Source organism: Aspergillus ibericus (assembly GCF_003184845.1).
Source record: "Aspergillus ibericus CBS 121593 unplaced genomic scaffold BO80scaffold_73, whole genome shotgun sequence".
Classification (NCBI taxonomy): Eukaryota; Fungi; Ascomycota; class Eurotiomycetes; order Eurotiales; family Aspergillaceae; genus Aspergillus; species Aspergillus ibericus.
This window is the reverse complement of record NW_020292171.1, coordinates 88,574-108,863: the sequence shown is the minus strand read 5'-3', so window position 1 is coordinate 108,863 and position 20,290 is coordinate 88,574. Positions and strand designations below refer to the sequence as shown.

The 20,290-nt window shown below is 53.8% G+C and overlaps 7 protein-coding genes across 7 annotated transcripts; 2 read left to right on the top strand and 5 right to left on the bottom strand.

Annotated features, from left to right (window-relative positions):
* Nucleotides 1-27: 27 nt before the first annotated feature.
* Nucleotides 28-1,070, bottom strand: BO80DRAFT_469355 (diphthine--ammonia ligase family protein; the record flags this gene model as incomplete). Its single annotated transcript, XM_025723007.1, has 1 exon — nucleotides 28-1,070. A coding segment is annotated over exon 1 (768 nt), but the record flags the coding sequence as incomplete, so codon positions are not given.
* A 691-nt stretch (nucleotides 1,071-1,761) lies between these two features.
* Nucleotides 1,762-4,127, bottom strand: sebA (putative C2H2 transcription factor (Seb1)). The gene is made up of 3 exons (XM_025714753.1): nucleotides 3,993-4,127; nucleotides 3,350-3,925; nucleotides 1,762-3,230 (listed from the first exon to the last, which is right to left on the bottom strand). Exons 2-3 carry the CDS (start codon nucleotides 3,918-3,920, stop codon nucleotides 1,951-1,953), a joined length of 1,851 nt encoding a protein of 616 aa, XP_025569850.1. The 5' UTR covers nucleotides 3,921-3,925; nucleotides 3,993-4,127; the 3' UTR covers nucleotides 1,762-1,950.
* A 123-nt stretch (nucleotides 4,128-4,250) lies between these two features.
* BO80DRAFT_368617 (uncharacterized protein) lies at nucleotides 4,251-4,693 on the top strand (the record flags this gene model as incomplete). Its single annotated transcript, XM_025716346.1, has 2 exons — nucleotides 4,251-4,370; nucleotides 4,556-4,693. Coding segments are annotated over 2 exons (258 nt in total), but the record flags the coding sequence as incomplete, so codon positions are not given.
* A 2,801-nt stretch (nucleotides 4,694-7,494) lies between these two features.
* Nucleotides 7,495-8,075, top strand: BO80DRAFT_261999 (uncharacterized protein). The gene has a single exon (XM_025714752.1). The coding sequence runs from the start codon at nucleotides 7,633-7,635 to the stop codon at nucleotides 8,008-8,010; it is 378 nt and encodes a 125-aa protein (XP_025569848.1). The 5' UTR covers nucleotides 7,495-7,632; the 3' UTR covers nucleotides 8,011-8,075.
* A 4,696-nt stretch (nucleotides 8,076-12,771) lies between these two features.
* Nucleotides 12,772-13,367, bottom strand: BO80DRAFT_261891 (uncharacterized protein). Its single transcript, XM_025714751.1, has one exon. The coding sequence runs from the start codon at nucleotides 13,277-13,279 to the stop codon at nucleotides 12,917-12,919; it is 363 nt and encodes a 120-aa protein (XP_025569847.1). The 5' UTR covers nucleotides 13,280-13,367; the 3' UTR covers nucleotides 12,772-12,916.
* A 2,014-nt stretch (nucleotides 13,368-15,381) lies between these two features.
* On the bottom strand, nucleotides 15,382-16,776 carry BO80DRAFT_497696 (thioredoxin-like protein 1). Its single transcript, XM_025724096.1, has 3 exons — nucleotides 16,643-16,776; nucleotides 16,358-16,505; nucleotides 15,382-16,274 (listed from the first exon to the last, which is right to left on the bottom strand). Exons 1-3 carry the CDS (start codon nucleotides 16,719-16,721, stop codon nucleotides 15,497-15,499), a joined length of 1,005 nt encoding a protein of 334 aa, XP_025569846.1. The 5' UTR covers nucleotides 16,722-16,776; the 3' UTR covers nucleotides 15,382-15,496.
* Nucleotides 16,777-17,553: 777 nt separating this feature from the next.
* On the bottom strand, nucleotides 17,554-19,850 carry BO80DRAFT_459741 (heme peroxidase; the record flags this gene model as incomplete). The annotated part of the gene is made up of 3 exons (XM_025722356.1): nucleotides 17,554-18,124; nucleotides 18,698-19,437; nucleotides 19,500-19,850. 3 exons carry the CDS (start codon nucleotides 19,848-19,850, stop codon nucleotides 17,554-17,556), a joined length of 1,662 nt encoding a protein of 553 aa, XP_025569845.1.
* Nucleotides 19,851-20,290: the final 440 nt, after the last annotated feature.

Sequence of the window (20,290 nt, the reverse complement as noted above, 5' to 3'; positions counted from 1 at the left end):
CATCCCATTCACAATCCTCCGTCTCACCATCCCATCCCTCCCCGCCACATCCCCCCACAAAAACCCCCCATCCAATCCCCCCGACGCAACCTTGATAATCCGCGCCTCGCACCCCACCGCCGCCATATCCTCCAACAATCCCGCCTCCCCCGGTAGCCCTAATCGCTCCACTGGCGCCGGCAAAACCGGGTACATCCATAGCCACGCCAGCGGAGCGAGACCCATTCTCGCGGCGACGTTCTCAATCCGCGTTCGTTGGTAGGTTGAGAGGATCGCGCCGGCCGAGATCGCGTTTGCTTCGGGGTGAGCCCGTTTGATTCGTGTGAGGAGCGGGATGAGGGATTCGGTTTCATCCTTCTCCTCAGTTCCCTCCTCATTACCATCTCCTTTAGGAGAAGAAGAAGAAGAAGAAGAAGAAGAAGTGTCCCGATAAACCCTCCCCGTATCAACCGCGGAGCCCACAATCTCCTGTCGATACAACGGGATTCCTAAGGCGGATTCATATTGAGGGATGATGCTGTGTCCGATCGTTTGGTACATGAAGCTGTCGATGTCTTCTTCTTCTTCCTCCTCCTCTTCATCCCCCTTATCATCCCTGCTGGTTTCTGTAGCATTGCTGTCGTTGTTGGTGGTATTGGTGGTGGTACGTTTCGGATACAAATTCCCCAACGCCACGACCTTATGGCCATTGCGGATGCAGTGCAGGATCGAATAGAGAGAATCTTTCCCGCCGGAGATGAGGGCGATCACGTTGAGGCTTGTGGGGGAGGTGGGGAGGGTATTTTGGGATGTCATTCTTTTGTTTCTTTCTTTATCCCTTTCTTTCTCTGTGTGTGGTTTGTGTGGATGGATGATGGGTAGGTGGATGGATGTAATGTGGTGATGGAGGGGTGCGGGGAGATGATTTTTCAATGGACCCCTCTTCTTTTTCTTCCAGTCTAGGTCTGGACGGGAGGGAGGGGAACTGTGTGGGGGGTAATTGAATTCAATTCAATTAATTGATGAAAGTAGGTTTTGAGTAGATGATGTGAGTGGTTCGTAGGATTTGCATGTGGAGAGTTAGACGTATGTGGACTCACTGGGAGGGCTGAATATGATGGTTGGTCTTAAGATGATGGGTGACGTCGAGGCCGGGAAAGGCCACTAGCGGAGTGACGCACCCAACCAAACGACTTATCTTACTGATCTACTAGTACGGAGTACAGTATAATCAATACTATTGAACCGCTCAACAAATGACAATGGCACAAGAATGCACCTGGGAATGCAGACAGAAAAGGAAAAGAGTATGCGCACAGGGGTATGAGGCAACGATTGGGGAAATGGTATTAAATTGTACATGTGGCCAGCACAAAAGGATGGGCTGCTCTCAGCAGAGGACAGGAGTGAGCAAAATATTACATCGAATAGGCACAATGAATGCAACTTGAACGAGAAGTATATAAGAAGAAGTGATAAGGAAAAGGAGGAGGGTAGATCGGGTACAGAAGGTCGCCGACAGGGGTCAATAGCCCCGTCGCGCGAGGATGAGTCGGAGAGATTCGCCGCAAAGATCGAGAAAAATTCGAGTTAGAAAAGGGGAATCACAGAAAAGATCAACCCAAGTCACCAGTGCCTCAATGTGAAGTCATCATGCGCTCTATTAGTTTTGGTCCAACCCTGGACTCCATGTGCGCCCAGATTCCGTTGCCGCCGGTCTAATGCTTCGCCAAATAGTCCTGATGCCTGATGTGTCGTGTTATGTTTTGTTGTTGTTGGATAGGCATCAGGACCTGTCAATACCCGTACACCGATTCTTGTCACCGCCAGAAACAAAGCCCGGACGCCAAACCGCAAGACCAAGTCAGACCAACCAGTGGAATGGAAGGTTATGTATAGGATGTATTAAGTGATATATGGGAGCTCCTGGTCACATATCATCGTGATAGCTGCAAGCCATGTGGATCCGCTCTAGGCGTCGCCCTCGCGCTTGCGCTTCTTAGGAGCTCGTCGGTCGACCGCTGGCGCATCCGAGACACTGTCTTCGGATTCGCTGGTCGTAGACTTGGTAGCAGCCGCATTGGCGGCCTCGTACAGCACCGTTCCCAATGTATTGGGATCGCGCTCTTCGTACGAGGTCGGCGTCGTGTTGCCCGTGTCGAGGACGCCCATCACGACAGATCCACCCGCGTGAGTCCGGGCATGCTGCGCAAGGTTGTCGCTCCGCGAGAACTTCTTGCCGCACTCGTTGCACTCGAACGGCTTGTCCTGAGTGTGAAGAGAGCGGTAGTGACGCTTGAGATGTTCTTGACGACGGAAGCGACGGGAGCAGAGGGAGCACACAAAGGTCTTTGAGGGGTCGTCAGTCAGAGACTGCTTGCGACCACGGCGGTTGACGGAGACAGGGGCAGAGGGAGCCTCCGAAGCGCTGGAGACACACGAGGCGTCGGAGTTGTGACGGGACGGAACAGTCGCCTGGGGTGCTGGCGAGTTGGTCTCGGTGCTGTTGACACGGCTGCTGGCCGAAAGCTGCGACTTCTTGCCCACGACGCCAATGCTCTCCGACTCGCTGTCCGAGGTACTGGCTCTCTTGAGCGACTTGCGAGCGTTGCTCCGCTTCTTGGAGCTCATCTCTTCCGAAACCTCATTGATGGTGCCCGGGACCCCGGTGAATTCGTGGCTTCCCAGGAAGGGAAGACCGGAGTGGGAAAGATCCTGGTCGTCTGAATCGTCAAAGCTCTGCTCACTGAAGAACTCCTCTTCCTCGATAGGGAAAGTCGCCACACGCTGACGCTTCTCACCCAGGTAGTAAGCGTTGCCGCTGGGGTGGAAGTCGACCAGGCGGTTGACGAATTCGTCTTCCGAGTCAAGGTCGGAGAAGCTGTCAAAGGTGGGCAGGCTGCTGAGAGGATCCTCAGAAGACGAGCAGGTGAAGGCGGGAGAGAGGGTATCATGGACAGGCAAAGTCACGGCCTCGCTGCCCAGAACCACCCGGGGCTCCTCGTCATCGCAGGAAAGCGTGGGCAATGGCGGGAGCTCAGCCGAAGTCGCGTTGATGGACGACTCGACGGTCAGCTGGCGAGGGTCGCAGAAGTCGGAGCTGGACTGCTCAGTCGGCAGACCCGAGTGAGACTGGGCAATGAAGGTGGAAGTGACAGGAGAAGGCGAGGGAGAAAGGGATGGGCAAGAGCTGTGGGCAGACAAAAGCTCCGATGTGTGGCTGGCGGTGAGGGAGGGCGGATGGATGAACACTAGAACAAGTCGAGTTAGCTCCCTGTACAACCCTAGAACCGTCCAACCCCGTGTCCTTTTGCATGCACGCATGGGCCATGCGAGCCGTCCCCGGGAAACCCACGGAATCACAACTTACCAGGTGTCAGGGGCGGCGAGTCGGACCGCGTCCAGTCGGCATTGGCCAGGATCTCGGCATGAACATCGCCCTCGCATCCCTCCTTGACCCCCTCCACTTTCTCGAAAGCGAAGAAGCTGTCGTTGATCGGGGTGTGAAGGGTGCCGCTAGTAGAAGGCGGGCTGCTGATGGAGCTTCCAGCGGTGGAGAGTGGTGGGGTGGAGGGGAATGCGTAGTAGTCGTTGCCCACGAACCTCGTGTCCAGAGGCATCAGGGCGGGCGAGCCCTGCTGCACCACAATGGTGGGCTTGAGGTGTGACGGCTGAGGAGAGGCAATGGGGGTCATGTTCATGGCACCCCGGAAGGCATTGGTGGTAGCCATCTGGTGCATGTTCATGAGGGGGGCAGTGTAGAGGGTCTGCTGCTCCGCCAGACAGTGCTGCGGTTGTTGCTGGAACGCCTGCATCTGGCCATAGTAGGACTGCATGTCTGCGGGGTGACTAGTGAAGTGTTGTCTTTGCTGTGAATCGGGGTAGTATGCAAATGATGGTTGTCCTTGCACCGAGGTGGGTGCCATGTATGTGGTGTCCATTGTAACTAGAGAACCAGGAGTCAGTCTCGCCCTCTCTGCGCGGATACATCTGAACTGGCAACGGTGACTCACATATAGTGGGACGTGGTGATTGCAAAGAAGAGTAGAGGCTGCTCTACTCTCTAGCGGATATTATTAGTTATAATTGGTAGCTCGTCCACAGCGATGGTCGCTGGGGGGAATGAATGTGTTGCAGATTGTCGCTTGCACTTTGAGTGAGAGAGAATGACTATGGAGGACAGATAATAATCCAAGGACCGCACTCGATTGTAGAACTGTGAGTGAGGGATGCTGGGAAACGACTGCTGCGTCTTGAGATCGTGGTTCTGAGGATTATATCTGACGACTATGCCGCGAGTCTATGAAGGAAGGACAGGCACCTGTGTTTCGATACGAGCCAAACCACACAACGAATGGTTTGAGACGATCTCGATCAAGGAGCCGGAGACTGTGTATGAGTCGCAAGTGAAAAGAGAGAAAAGAGGGCAGGGAATTAAGATTAAGAGATAAAAGAGAGGAAGGGAAAAGGAAAGGCCAGATGAGGATCGAGACAAGTCTAAAAAGGGCAAAAACAGAAAAAAATAAGAAATAAAGAAGATTAATTTGAGAGAGGACAGTCGCGGGGAAAATGAGAGACAGGGCCGATATGGAAGGAGGAAAGCCGGCCAGAAGGATGGGCAGTGGATAAAAGAGCGACTGATCTGCTTGTGCTACGAGCTGGTAGCGCCGTGAGTAGTGAGCAGTCGGACTGGAGCCCGTACTTTTTAGTCTGAGAGCCTGTTTGGGCGAGATGGCTGCATGGAACTTTACTCGGCGCTGGTGGTGGTGGTGGTGCCAGCAGCGAACAGTCCCTACTATAATAGTAGTAATAGTAATATACTAATAAATCATCTAATAAATCTGCCGGAATGGTATGGTGTCATATGTTCGGACACTCTTCTCGCGCGTTGCCTTTTCTCTCTATTTATTTTTTTTTATTTGAATTAATTGATTTGATTTTTCCGCAATCTGATTTTTTGAACCCTTTTTTTTTCTTGCGCTCTCATTTTTCTCTTTACCCCAAATCTTTTGGGGGGGAAATACGGTATCCTAGGATTGTCATCCGGCTTTCCCACTTTTCTAATCTTATGCACACCCGTCTGGGGCGGCAAAGAAAGCAGATTGGCGCCGGTGCACATCGCAGTACCAACCGAATGAGAAACTTGGGAGCGGAGTCCAACGGGAGGTGGGCCTGCGCGGCGGGCTTCTTCATCATCGCCGTCAGCGGCATCCGCAGCACAGCAAATATTCAACCTCGCATGTTGTGCCATTCCTCAATTTGGGTGGGTGGAGGGAGGGAGGAGGGGGGAGGAGGGGGGGGCCAGGGTGGATGGTCAGAGAAAGTGTGCAAGTTGGATCAGAACTTAAGAGACACCCAGCGACGACGAATCCCCGACAAGACTAGCCAGAAACCGGCCCCACCTTGTCGGCCGCGGCGCCCAAAAAGGCGTAAGTGCGTGGGGCACATGAGCACGAGTGGGAACATTGGCGGCCCTCAAAGCCCCATTTCAATGGTGCATGGAAAGGCCATTCTTACGGACCACGTCCTACGGTAATGACCTGGTAAATGCGGAGATGACCATGTTCCAATAGGAGGACGCAATGGGATGGTCGTGGGAGAAGCGCGAGATACCTGGATCCTGAGGTACGACGCCTATCTATACGATACCTGATATAGTAGGTCGTACCAGTGCGACTACGCCTTCCAAATTCCCACTCCTAGGGTGGTCCAAATGGACACTTCCACAAACCTCTTCGTCATGGCGTCCGAAAGGTGTAGGCCTAATTCCATTACCTGATAGTTATGATTGCTGGGATAAAGTTGGCCACCAATTTTGTGTCTCACGTAATTTTCGCTGTTCCATTGGGTACGGTAATTATGAGCGGCGGCGGCGAGCGGCGAGACGACGACCGACCGACCTGAGCATCCCTCATGGGATGGCTGTGAATTGCCACACCCCAATCCGAGTCTCCAGGTAATATTGCTCCCAAAATAGCAGCCATCAGGCTTTTGATTGCCCATCCTCCCACCTCTACCAGTCACGATGCTTCCCTTCCCCTGCCAGCTTGCCAGGTGGTGTCCAACACCTGCTGCGCGCTTACCGATGAGACTACCCTCCATCAAATGATATTCTTCCGGTCGTCGCCCTTGCGGTGATATGTTCTACAAGATTACATGTTGGATGGTTCCGTTACCATTAGGACCTGCATCATCTCTTAGCCTATCTGGCTTATCAGCGGCTTGTCTGTCCCACCGACATGGACGACTGAGGGCAAATCGGGCCAGTCAGCATCTCCAAACCGAGGAGGGTGGGGGCGCTGTTGGGCGGGGCGGGGGGTAAAAGGAATGGGAAGGGCAGCACATCCGACGGTCCAATGAGCACGTCGGCCACTGATAGTGGTAGGCCTGGCCGGGGGGGGGCCATCGTGACATTCAACCGAAGTTGGCTGCATTGGAAGCCAATAGACTCAACCCGTGAAAGGGAGGGATTGACTCTCCGGCTAAGCTAGTCGGCCCCACTGAGCATCCCGTCCGCCATTTGGGGGATTCCCTTCTTAGTCCCCCCAAAACTCAAAGGGAAAAACGGGAAAAGGAAGGACAAGAGGCGCACTGCAATGGGATGGATGGCCCATGTTCCAACACTGGGACCGTCCGGGCCACATTTCCAGTAAGATCAGCACGCAACGACTGTAGGCAATTGGTTGGAATTTGGAAAAGAATCAACACACATTGAGGGGGCGGGCAGTCAATCAGTGTCAAAATTTGTGTCGTCCGGGACCAAACTGGCCAGTGCCCATTGCTTGCCCCCCCAATCTTTCCCCCCTCCTCGTCGGTCGGTCCTGTCGCTCTGGACCTGCCTGGGACCTCCAGAGAGGATGGATCCTCTCTCAACGGCATGCAGGTAATTCCACTTCCGACAAAACCAACCGGATGACCGGTCCCATTCTGATAAGGAAGGGCACGAACGAAAAAAACGTCCGTATCGTCTGGCAGTAGTTAGTATAGTAGTAGTGGCGACTAGCAATTTCGAGAACAAGCGACTGGAATAAATTGTCTACCTACGCCAATGGTGAAACGGTCCTGGAAAGGGCCCACCCTCTGTGGCATGGTGCTACGCCGTACTTGGGTCGGTACTATGGAATACCCGGCCTTATGGGTGGCACTACAGCAAAGTACCTGCCAGCCAGGTACTTCCGGTGCGCAGGCTAGGCAGGCTAATCCCTGTAATACTATCGGTTGTTATGGTACACCCAACATGGACCTGGGTAGATAGGCCCGCCGCGACGATTCTTTCATATGATTCTTGTCGTGGGGAGAGCCGAGGACAGGGCCTGAGCCAGAGCCAGAGCCATGTCGAGACCTCAAGATCGCTCTTGCTCGGTAGATATCGAGCATGTCATATGCCAGGTGCGCTGCGCAAAAGACATAGTGCGTGCAGCATTATTGAACCTACTTGGGCTGGATTTCTGGGCAGAGAGGCTACCGTTCATGCATCCGCCCTATCATTCTGGGGTAAGGCGACGTCAAATCCAAGGGACTGGGAAACTCCGAACCCAAAGTACCGGCTAGATCCAAGTTTGGTGATGGTCTAAAAATTGAGAGGGGAGCCAAGCAGGAGATAGTGCGCAACCAAACAGAATCCAAGAATCCCAGAAACCGCTCACATTTGAGATGCGACCTGTTCAACGGCGGATGGATCGATCAGGTTGGTCGGCCTACTGCAGGAACCGATGCGGAGAGAAGGGTAGGGTTGCAGCCTTGGACCTTAGGGAGGGGAAGGGACTCGTCGGAAAACGTCTGGCGGCCGCCCGACCCTTGCGTGATTCGTATATTTGTTGTCCGAGGATGCGCCGCGGCACAACAGGGCTTCCAGATGAACGCCGCTGTCAAAAACTTGACCCTCGAAATCTGATTTGCTTTCACTTTGATTGGATTGGTTATGTTTTGGGTCTGGTATTTCTTTTCCTTATTATGATAATTATGATTAATTTTTTCCGGGTCGCCGGGGGGAGAAATATGACTGCCTATGATAGGGCTCGGTGTCAATAAAGAGCTTTGATTGCTATTTTCTGCAAGCCTGCAATCATCGCGTTCGATAGTTTGGGTCAGGTACGATGCGTTGTCCGCCGCGTAAATCTCCCGAGGACGTGTTTATTCGATGGGCGGTATGTAGGTAAAATTAGCTGCGCCTCTGCATCCATCCCACCTCTCTGCCTACCTCAACAAACAACCAACGCAGAGGGATCAACATGACGACATCTGAAGATTGTCCAGGGACCGCGATGAGCCTGCCGATAAGTCAAACACTGCCTGACAGGCCGCGCCACGGCAATCATGGGAAGCAAGGGGACACAAGCAGAGCTGTCAGACTCCGAACACGGACCCCTGGTCCATCCATTGCCCTTTCCAGCCGCGGCCATGAGCATCGCAATACTACTACACACAATGGCCCATCAAACCCTGGCCAACGCCACGCAACTGGTCAACCGGTCTGAAACGTTCCTGCCGAGTCCCCTGCTCCAGCACCTGACTCGTCAGACTCATCCTCGTTAGAGATGCAGTCCGGCCTCGTACCCCGTAATAATAATGAGTGAGTACGACATAGGAAGAATGATACGGAGATCATACATACGGTATCGGGCAGTAAGGACCGCCGGGGGTGGATCTAAAGATAGAACGGACCATTCCTAATTCCTGGCCAGCCACCTTACCGCTTGTGGGTGAAGCTTCCGGGTGTCGGGACGGGCCCCGAGCGAGGTAAATTGCCAGTAATCAGTATACCACTGTATAGTGTATACCGTAGGCATCTTGTCGAAGTGGTCGGGGTTAGGATCCAGGAACGATAAGAGCACCTTGCCCTGGGAGCACCTAGTTTCCGGTAGTCCCGTGCTAGAACGTCGCGGTGGTACGTAGTCGCCAGACTAGAACAATATTTGGAGCTTTAGAAGGGTGCTATAATGCTTGCCACGCCGGCGTTAACGATTCGCAATACGAGGCAGGGCCCATGCAAGCTGCCGACTTACCATTTGCGGCTAGTTTTCGACTGGTTTAATCTATGCATGGAAGCCGGCGACCTTCGAGAAACTCCCCAAGCACCAGGTCAACGTCCAGCTATTGCCTAGTTGAGGACTAGGGACCTCCACTGAGCTCCATTGGAGGAGGAACTGGGCAGAGGGACGACTCCATTTCATTCCCTCCTCCTATCTCACTAGCAGACACCGAAGGAGGGGAGATTATTCCCTCAGTTTGGTCTAGGGAGCAGCGCCGTACGTACGGAGTCCGTCGACAATGCCGGGAGTCGCCTGGTCCGGACGGGGTAAGCAGCCCGCCGCGGCGGACAGGGATTTGTTCCTGCTTCCTTTAGGCTCCGGGGTCGCCAGGAAGTATCGAGGTACTACTAGTAGGGAAAGTAGTAGCACTCCGTAACCGTCGCCGAAAAACAAAGAACCGTTGCAACAACAACCACAACAAAGGAAAAGCCGAGGCGGGTCCATCTGGTCGCCTAGAGGGACTAGGATTCTGATCGCGCACCAGCAACGATAGGATAAGACCTGCATAAGCTAACAGAAGCGATAAATGAAAATCTAGCGTCATCACGCCGGATTGACAAATCGAAAGTCGATTAGCTGAAGTCGCACTGGCAGGGCGGTCCGTTCTAGGAAAGGAATGGCGTATCGTCTTCATCATCGGCCATCATCATGCATACTATGTAACTTCTATCTATCTATCGCGCGCGAAGGTTTAGTGTTTACCTTACTCTGGACACCGGGGATAGGCCCGGTTGAGTGCTGACAGCCCGGTCTCCACCAAGGAATTACTGCGAGTCTGAACGGCGAGCTAAACGGCAGATAGACCCAAGCGCTGTCTCGCGTTCTGATAGCGTCTTTCGGTCTGTCGCCGACGCTTTAATTGAGAGGTGAAGGGCAGCGCCACCGGACGCAGCGCATCTTGCCTGTTGCGACGTCGGTGGTGGGTATGGAAATGGGGATGGGCGCGCATCCGCGCTGACAGACGGGCGGTAGGGGACTTAGTTCCGTCGCCCGCGCGCCCGCGGTGCCAGTGGCCACGCAGGTACTCGCCAGAAAATTTGTGCTCGCAGGCGACCGTGCGAGAGTATCATTCTGGCCAATGGTCTCAGATGCGTGGCTTTCTTGACGAATCAGGGGCGCCGATTGTTGCGCTGGACAAAGCACGGTGCGGTGTGGGATGTCCTGCGCGTATCCAGTGCCAGAGTCCAGACGGGGAAGCGAAGCCTGACAGATTGAGTCCCAGTTCATGCCGCTTGATTCCGAATTTGGGAGACCAAAAGGCGAATCAAGATGGGTCAGATAGGCCACTGCATCTGCCCTCGCCTTCCAATAGGTTCCGCGGATACCGGAAGCAACGGTTGTCGGACACCCAAGTAATGTACCATGTACCAAGGTGATGGATTTTTACGGTGGCACAGATCTAGAGAGAGGGTGGTCCTTATCGGTACCGACTACCCAGGTCAACACCTTATGATGTTGCCTGCCTTTACGATTGCGGATCCCCAAGGAATGTTACCTAGTGCGTACCGACGATACGGCGGACAGGTTCGACTTAGCTGCAGCGCATCATGCGACATGGAGAATGATGCTCAAGCAGGAAGGTGATTATATATATGGTATCATGATCGTCTGATAGTGTGAGTGGTCGTCCGATGCCTTGGGGATGATTGACGGTTGATCCCGTCGGTACACAGCACATTGGCTGCATTGGAAGGCGACGCCCAAATATGGGCGTTGGCGTTTAAGCTCGCTCGAGATCATGCTGGACTTGGTTGACTTGATACGATAAAGTTCAGGCGAACCAATAGTGCCGCGCCTAGTGTGGATGAGGGTTTAGAGCCATCCATAGTCGAGTGGGAGCAGGACTGGAAATTACTCTCGGCGTCAATTTCCAGCACCTTAGTCAGGACTGGATGGTGGACTGACTATCAACCGGGTCGCCTGTGAATCGCAAAGTGGGAGAAGTAGTCGATCATCCATTTGCATTCCGTTCCGACTCCGTCTCCTGGTATGGAGTAGTACATCTACGGAGGAGACTAGGACTAGTTCGGATGGGTTAGGGTACACCATCCGTTAGGGCACCGGCTGTCCACCTGCCCACCAGCCCACCACCCACCTGTCCCCCCTCCAACTGTCCACTGCCCGAAGGTTACCTCGGTCCTCGAAATCTGAAACAGACTACGCGTTTCTGGTTCAGCCAATCAGTGCCCGTCATGGCTGGGCGTGTCTCGGCTTCGTCTTAGTCAGGTCCCGAGCATTCTGACTTAGCACTCTCGCGACTCCGGAAAAGGGGCCCCCATCCGTCATCCGACGGTTGACTACCACTGAACTAGTCAATAGTATGGAGTATATACTCCGGACGATGGCGATAACCTCTCCTAATGGCAATTAGGGATTCGCCTCTCAAAGCCAATCATCTCGCCCCTGACTAAACGGGATAATGCTGTGAGTTCGCTACGTCATAAGAATAGAACACTGCTCCATCGCAATCAATTAACGTCGAACATAGTCTCTTTACCTAATGCAACCGAAGCGTTTTAGAGCCTTCTTCGAACCTTCGACTCCTCGATACGGGGTGAGCTTGATTGCAGCAAGGGGAACCGCCACGTACAGGCTCCAACGTGCCACTGCCACTGTGGCCGAATAATGAAGGATGGAACCTTAAGGACCCAGGACCCTCCTGAAAGGATGGCGTTGCCGGCAGATTTCCGAGCCATTCATAAGGGTGATTATTATTATTATTGTTCCCAGCACAAATTTATCCTCCGAATGCATCTATTCCAGACCCTGGGTCGCACGGAAGAGGAATCCACCCCTCGGTCTTGGTCGGACAAGACAAGCAACCATGCCATGCCATGTCACCTCTTCCACCTATCCGCAGTAGACCATGGTCGCTCTCCTCGCCTAGATACACCCCAAACAGCGGTATCCAAGCGGTCTCCATAATGCGCGAAATTCTTCCCGACCAGTTGGGTAATGGGAACAGTTAGTCGTAGCCGCCAAGCATCCATCCTCCCTGGACGATGGACCGGGACTGGCTCCGATTGCCGGCATGCAGCTACCGCGCTTTTGCGGGGACCTTCAGCACCGCGTGTCCACCATGGACTGACTAGCCGTCCAGCAAGGCTTTTGACTTTCGATACATCCAACGTGATAGTGATGGGCAGCTAGCATCCCGCATTTTTTTTTTCCCCTTTGTTTACCGTCCATGGACTATGGACCAGGGATCCGGATATTAACCCGAGACTACAGGCGGCTAACTGAGCTTAAACGTGCCAATCCGCAGAGACTTTCACCTGTGTCCCCGCCGATTGGGGGAAGAGCTCTTCGTCACCTCGTGTTGGTTCCAATCACAACCGCATGTTGACCGCGCTCCAGCACTTGGCGGCCACCAGGGTACGAGAGGAAGGCCGGCGAGCCAACGGACAGGCGGGACAACATGTGGCGTGCTCTTTTGAGTTCTGTTCCTGGATTTGTGCAGGGAAGATCATGGGCCAAACCGGCCGATCGCAGCAGCAGCTGAAAACCTAGGCCCGACCTGATAAGCCACCGGGCTTGCACGTGCACGTTGCTCGAAATGACGCTGCTCGGGTGTGACTGGCGGCGCGCGTCGTGGAGGACCCGGGAGGGATCCATTGGATGCCAGCGGGGATATCGCACCACCGATGAGGATGAAAATCATGTTATCATGCCGTATCTGTTTACTCGCCCGATCGTGTTGTTGGAGACCGGCGCTCCAGACGGACCAGGATATTGGCTGTTCGTCCCGAGCCTAGCCTAGTCCGGTATATAGATATCTTCCGGCCCGCGGTTGAGGTCGTGTCGTGACTGGGGATTTGCGACGCACGAGATCCAGTCGGGATCTTGGTTGAGGACCCAGATTCTCCGTACCCTCTCCCATTATCTGCTTTTCCGTGGGAATGGCGTCACCGGGGAATTGCCATGCGGAAATCACGCAAAAGCTCACCATTCGCCCGAGAGGATCTTTTTCGGCAAACTCTTTTGGCGAAATTTGGAGACGGAAGAATGGTGCGAACCCTTCCAACGGGACAGCCTAAACTTTCCAACGTGAAGGAACCTACTCCAGTTACTGCCCTAGAGATATCCGCCGCTTCCAAGGCGCCAACCTGGCGATCGAAGGAAATGCGGAGAAGCGATAGTTTCTTCCGAGTTCTGCGCCAGGTTGGAATCACCCACCCAACTACATAGTACTGACTACCTAGCATGCGGATTATTCCGACAGCGGACAGACGGACTATCGAGCCCGAGTGGAGCAGAGAGCAAAACATAAAAATAACAGCATCCGCTGCACAGCTAAAACCAAGATGGCAACATCTTCCTGAGACGCTGGATGGAGCCGGACTCGCAGAGGTGTCCGGAATTGCCTACGGCGTATGGAGTACTTGGAGATAATTGGAGGTGCCGAACCACGAAAAGCAGGTAATCGGAAGTCATGCCGACATCGCTAAGCATTTGGAATGATAACAGAGTCATGCAGATATGGATATGGAAACCAAAATCTGGGTCGCGGGCAAACCTGCGAAATAGTGTGAGGCCAAGGTGCCTTGGGTTGAACTTTATCTCTGGAGGATTTGCCTTTCTGGCGCGCTACTCCACATGCAACCAAGCTCTGCCAGTCGCGAGGCGCTGTCTCACGCTGAGACTTTCGGCGGCGACCCAATAGCCACTTGGTCGTCATGGGCCGGCAAGTGTGACTATGCACGGGATACTGCGCATCCAGAAGGATGCGACTCACCGGGGCCAACCGATCTGTTGCCTCGACCGGCCTCGTGAGTCGCAAGTCGCAAACATGATCGACGCCCCAGGGCCAGGGCCCGGAGGTCTTGGATTGCCCTCTGCACATTGCACCCTGCGAGTGGGGAGCGGGCGGCATGGCCATTATCAGCGTCCAGCAATCACGACGGCAATGGTTACGTGACTGAATTCGTCTCAGATAAGGTAGACATACGGTTCCTTGGGTCGCGGTGGAATCTCGGTCAGACCAAGCGGATCGCGGAAGCACTGAGCATCCCGAAAAGAACAATGCTCACGGTGTTTTCCAGCACGGTCCGTGAGACACTGGGCGGGCGTTGACCAAGGCAGCTGAACCAGATTTTGCCCGGTATCAGCCCCCAAGGTCCTGACGTGGGCGCTGAGTCCGGTGCAGTGTGCAGAACGTGCGATGGGATGGAACCATGGGTCGCGCAGGCTGACCTTGGGCTAAAAAGTGGCTCAAACAGATGCTGCATCAGATCGGCAGGGATGCTGATAGAACCACCGAGCGGGCTGCTGCAGACACAGCCATGGGCCACTGCACTACGGCTTACGACGGTGCTTGCCCAAGCCACTGCCCCAAGCAAGCGACATACCGTATCTTAGTATGGCCGATGTATGGTGTTATCTGTAGATGCTATTGGTGCTGGGATGCATCATGGTGGCCGATAATAATAGCAAACCTGGGGCCGGGGCGCAACGGATGAACATCCCTGTCATCCGTAGGCAAATAGCCGGCGAAAGATAACCGCGGAAGAAAAGTACCATTCAGAAAGCGCCACGCAACCTCAGCCGACTGCCATAAACACAATACTCCATGCTATCTATCTGACCAGAACTAAATACGGAGTGTACACAGTAATAAGCAGAATAATAATAGAAATAATGTATGGCCTCAGTGGATGGTAGTTAAGATCAATCTCCCTGATCAAGGGGAGTCAGTCTCTTCCTATCATATGTAAACATCCAATTGTCTCATCATCAGCCATAATAATAATGAAGAGAAGAGAAAGAAATCAAAAACCACCCTCAGAGTTTTCCCTCCCCTCGCTTAACCACCCCGCTTATGTCATCCCAACCCTCCCCCCTCAAACCTCTCCCAAAAATCCTCGCTAAAACCCCCCGGAGAAACAATTCCCCACTCCCACCCATAAAACCCCCCCTTCCCCAGCACCCATTTAGCACTTTTTTTTCTTTTCTTTCTTCGTGCGGCGACGCAACTATATTCACCCGTGTTGCCTGGACATCAGTTTTTTACTCCCGTGATGTTATCCCCAGGTGTCAGTTGCGTCACAGACGAAACGGAATTGCACACCGGTTCTTACTTTATTGGTCTTTCTGTGTTTTATTGCTTCTACGGGGATTAGACCATTTGGTTTGGGATCGGACATTTCATTATATACCTCCCCGTATATGTATGTGTATGGGGGGGTGGTTTTGTGTCGTGTGGGATCTTTTTGTCATGGGAAGGTCCTGTATGATTGTCTATCTATCTGTGCTGTTTATGTGCGGTGTGGATGATAGAACCCTCTCTTTGGGAGGATTGTAGATTTAGTTTAGTTTTTGATATCAATATGAATATTATGTGTTTGTCAAACAGATTTCTATGTTTGTATCTCCGTAAAGTGCTGCGTAGTCTACCTTAAGGTATCGTGCATTGGCTGCATCTGCCGCTGAGTATACTCTGCTGTATCGGCTGGTATCTGTCTGAGTATACTGAGTAGTGAGTACGCTTACTCTCCAGGCTCATCACCAATTTTCTCCAACTTGCCCATCTCTCTCTTCTCACCCGCCTCGCCAAAGATCCTCACACGGTCCACCCGCAACTTCTCTCCATCCCCATCGCCATCCACAAAGAACACCACCAGCGACATCACGCTCTGGAACTTGACAAACCGCAAGTCAATCTTCGCCGTACCCGTCTTAGGATCCCAATCCTCCGGCCGGATCTCCACCGTCTGCACCGCCGGAATATCATCCGCCTCATCAAATCCCAACACATGCGACCGATTCGTATACAACTGCACCGTCCGCGGCCGCATCGGCACCTCATCCTCATCCTCATCCTCCGCCTCCGCCGGCGGCAACGACGTAATCTGCAACGAATGCACCTTCAACGTAGACTGAAACGGGATGAACAACATCAACTGCTCATCCGTATCACTCTCCACCCAATCCGGAGCCCCGCCAGCCTTCCCCTTCCCATTATTGTTCAGCGACGCCGGCTTCGAACTATCGAACAGCGTCTTGGCCGTCCCAAACTCGCTATCCCGGTTCAGCAATTCCAACCCCTTCGGGTCATGCTGGTCCGTGATGTCGCTGTAGCCTTTGGGCGCGGGGGCCCCGATCCATCCCACGCCGCTGGACTCGCCGCCCTCGCTGCCGCCGGACTCGGGCGCTTTCTTGGCTTCCGTGGCGAGTTTGCGGACGAGTTCGTTCAGTTCTTTGGGGTTGGCGCCGCGGACGGTGGAGGTGCGACGGCCGCGTTCGAAGAGGACGAAGGTGGGCATTCTGTGTAGACGTTTTTAGTAGCTGTTGCTTGCTGTAGTGCATACCCTTTGGGACCACACGGGAATAGGGTAGGGAGGACATACGCTGTAATCCCATACTGTCTGGAAATATCCTGGTTGTGATCAACGTTGATCTTGGTAAAGGTGATCCGGTTAGGACGTGAGAGCTGCGAGGCCAACTGCTCGTACGCAGGGGCGATAGCTTTGCATGGTCCGCACCAATCCGCGTAGACTATACATTTCACATGCGTTAGTTGGTTCGGTCTTGTACAACAGTATTGAGTTTGGGATGGTTGGATGGGGTGACGTTGCGTGGTTGAAGGTGGGATGGATGGGAGGGGAAGCGGGGTTTCAAGCTGGGGAGCTCACAGTCAGCCACGACAAAGGTAGAGCTGTTCAAAAGTGTGCTGAATTGCTCCAGGGAGGTGATTTGGACGAGAGATGCCATTGTGATGGTCTTGTCGCGCTGAGAGGGGTGGAAGGAGGTGGAAGGAAGTCGGCGTGGGTTGTTGTTGACTGGTCGCCGCGAGATATATTATGGATATGTCATCAACCCGGCCGCAGCGCCCACTAACTACTGGTACTGAGGTGATGACCTGCGGAAGATGTCTACGATCGTAGGATCTTAGCTTTGCATGAAGGAGGTATCCGACGTAAATCACGGTATTTAAAGAGCGCCTACGCCTGTGTAAAGGATTTGAGCTGGTGTTTCGCTGGTGTTTGGTATCACTGGATTATCGCTTTGAATGTCATCAAGCTTTCGTTGAGTCCCTAGGCTGAGCATCAAACTGCCAAAAGGCGGACGACAATTTCCACGAAGGGATTTTTCAGTAGTACGATGGTAATTCGTATATCTGGTCATTTCATTCTGCGGTTCTGATCTCAATAGATAGAAGCTCGACGCGAGCAATTTTAAAAGCTTTGATGCATGCTCTATTGCAGCTGTAACATGCCGATAATCAAGCTTGGTCGAGATCAAGCTTTGCACGCACATGTAGCATGTCATGCACTCCTGATGCCGTAGTCAGGATCTTCAACCTCTCCTGGAAGGATGATGCCTGGTGGAAGTGCCACTCAGCCGTGGCATCGAACTGCGCTCCTCCACGGACTGTTCCTCGATCGTCTTCTGCAACACAGGCACGGTGCGCTTTGCAACGCCATCAACCGTGCCAGTACAGCACAGCACTCAGTCTAGCGAGTCGCGATGCGGCGACCAAGACGCATCCAAAGGGATATCATCGACAAGGGCCGATAAAGACAGACAAAGTCTGACACAGCCCTCAGGTATCCTCCTCCCCATCCTCCACCGCAAACAAAACCTTCATCCACAAACTACACCCCCGACACCCAACTACAATCTCCCCATGCTCGACCTCCCTCTCCAGATCCCCTTCCGTGACCAAAAACCCCCTCTCATCACCACACCGACAACCCCTATACCAAACCGTGCCTTCATCGCCCTCCTCAATCGCGAGATCCTCCAAATCCACCACCTCCAACCCCGTATGAAACACCGTCCCTGTTTTCTCCCGCTCCGCGACCCGCGCGCGATCTAGGCGAAGCGATCGATCATATTCTGCACGTAGATAGGGATCGGAAAGGGTTTTGTATGCGGTGGTGATTTCGTCGATCGTGTAGCTTCGAGTATTGAGGTCGGTTGTGGGAAGGGGGGTGGTGGGCTGGGTATCGGGGGTGGCTTTGTCTGGGTGGTGTTTTAGGAGGGCTTTGTGGTAGGCGGTCTTCAGTTGTTGTTTCGAGAGGGTCGTGGAGGTTTCTGTGAATGGGAGACTGAGGATTTCGTAGTAGTCGTTTGTGGTTGGGTTGGATCTGGTCATGGTGCGGGTTTTGCGCCTCTGCGGCGGAGGGGTTGAGGTTGAATGGGCTCGTTCTATTTAGGTTAATTCTGGAGTGTGGTGGTGGTATTCAGTTCGCGAGGGTATTTTAGGCAGATTGCTCCCTGTGGTCTTCACTTGTCGCTTGAGATGTGGTGGTGGGTGTGCCAGAATGAAGACTTCTCGTCGGCTCCCGCACGAGACCTTCAGCCGCCGCCACACTTGTGGCCGCGGATCGACAACTCGGGAGGACAGCAACGGCCATGTGCTACGCAGTGTCGGCTCTTTTTCCGACTGCATACAAAATGCAATTGGCATACGCGAATGTAAGACCGAAAGTTGGCTGACTCAAATATGAGGCATCTTGTTCTACGCTCACTGGAATTCCGGTGGACTCTTGTATTGATCTAATACCTTCTAGTACCCCGGCTCGCCTGTATGGTCTATGCCCCGGCAAGACAGCCTGTCTCAATAGACGCATGGCTATGATCATCGAACATGTCGGATATCAAAATATGAAATAAAACAATGCTCCGCAGCTAAATCCCAAACTAAACCGAATCACAAATCTTCACAAAGACCCGAGACTTACTCGGAGGGCTTGAAGACATAACGGTCCTCAGCCTTGGTGGTGAAGGGCACACCAAGCTCCAGAAGCTTGACAAACACCTCCGAGAAGTCCTTGAAGAAGGCGTCGCTGTCCTTGGCATACAGCTCAACGTGCTTGCGGAAGGCCTTGTCCTTGGTCAGGGCAAGATCCGCGGGCAGCATCATCAGAGTGCCGGTGGACTTGTCAGTGAACTGCTTAGGGCCGTTCCACTTGCGCTGCTGCCACTTCTCCTCCACCAACAGACGGAAGAACTCGTTGGTGAAGACAGTAGGGCTGAAGTCCCAGGGACCATCGAAGCCGGAGCGGTCAGTGTGGGCGCGGCCAATGGAGTGCGCTCCAACCAGAGCAACAATCTCCTGGTCGTTGAATCCCATGCGGTAGAAGATGTCACGGATGTGCGAGTGGTCCTTGGAGGCGTCGGGAAGACGTCCGTCAGGGGTGCAGGCAGCCACATCCTTATCCTGACGACCGGGTCTCCAGGGGATGGCGGGGCCGCCCAGCTCCTGGATGGCACAGGCACCAGCCAGAGTCCAGAGATCAGAGTAGGTGATCCAGGGGAACTGGGCCTTAACGGGCTCCAAGAAGTCTCTGGCATGCTTAAGACCAGCGTTGGCTCCGTGGTCGGACTCGGGAGCGAATCTCATGGTGGCACCGTTGCTTCCACCTGTGCCAGTCTCCTTGTCATATGTACCGCTTGCGTGCCATGCCAGACGAACAAGGACCTATCCACCAATTGTCAGCCTCCACAAGACATTGTGACAAGACATCAAAGAAGAGGACTTACGGGTCCATAGCTGCCATCGTCGTAATCGGTCTCGTTGGCAAGACGGTGAGCAATCGCGTCGTACACCTTCTGGTAGTCCTCCTTGCCGGGGACGAATTCCTTGGAGCTAACGGAGGCATCGCCGCCCTTCAGGTAGAAGTAGGCGCCGGCACCACCAGCGGCAGCAAGACCAGCCCACAGGAGGGTGTTGGAGGACTTGGCTTCACCGGCCTCGGACGCATAGCCACGACGAGAGGCACGGAAGCCCTGAGAGGGAAGGGCAAACCGAGCACTGCGAGCAGCAGGTCTGATGGAGGAGGTTGCGGGGGTCGAGCGCAGGAAGGCCCGGGAAACCGTTCTAGCAGCTGCCATTGTGAAAGAGAATGTACGGAATAGAGAAAAGGTAGATGTTCAGGGGTCGATTGGAAAGGGGACGAGGTCCAGGACAGATGGATTACCTCGGGTGTCAGACGGAGAAGGAGGAGAGAAGAGGAGAGCAAAGGAAGGACAAGCCAGGTAGAACTAAGGAGAAGAGGAGACGAAGACAGGGATACTAATAGCCTACGAATCACCTCAGCTCTTCGGGAAACTCCTCCAGGACAACGATCCAAACCACGGTGCACCAATGGCATCGCTCAGATTGGTGAGCTCTAGCCCGAATCTTTTTACTCAGCAAAGACTCTCTCCGCATTTCCTGCCGTTTCGCTCTGTTGTCCGCGGGCCCTGGGCTGTAAGCCTGTGAGGAGTGATCGATGCCCGGCCATCGGCTTGCCCGTGGCAATCTCACGCTCCGATCCATGGCTCCTGCGCCA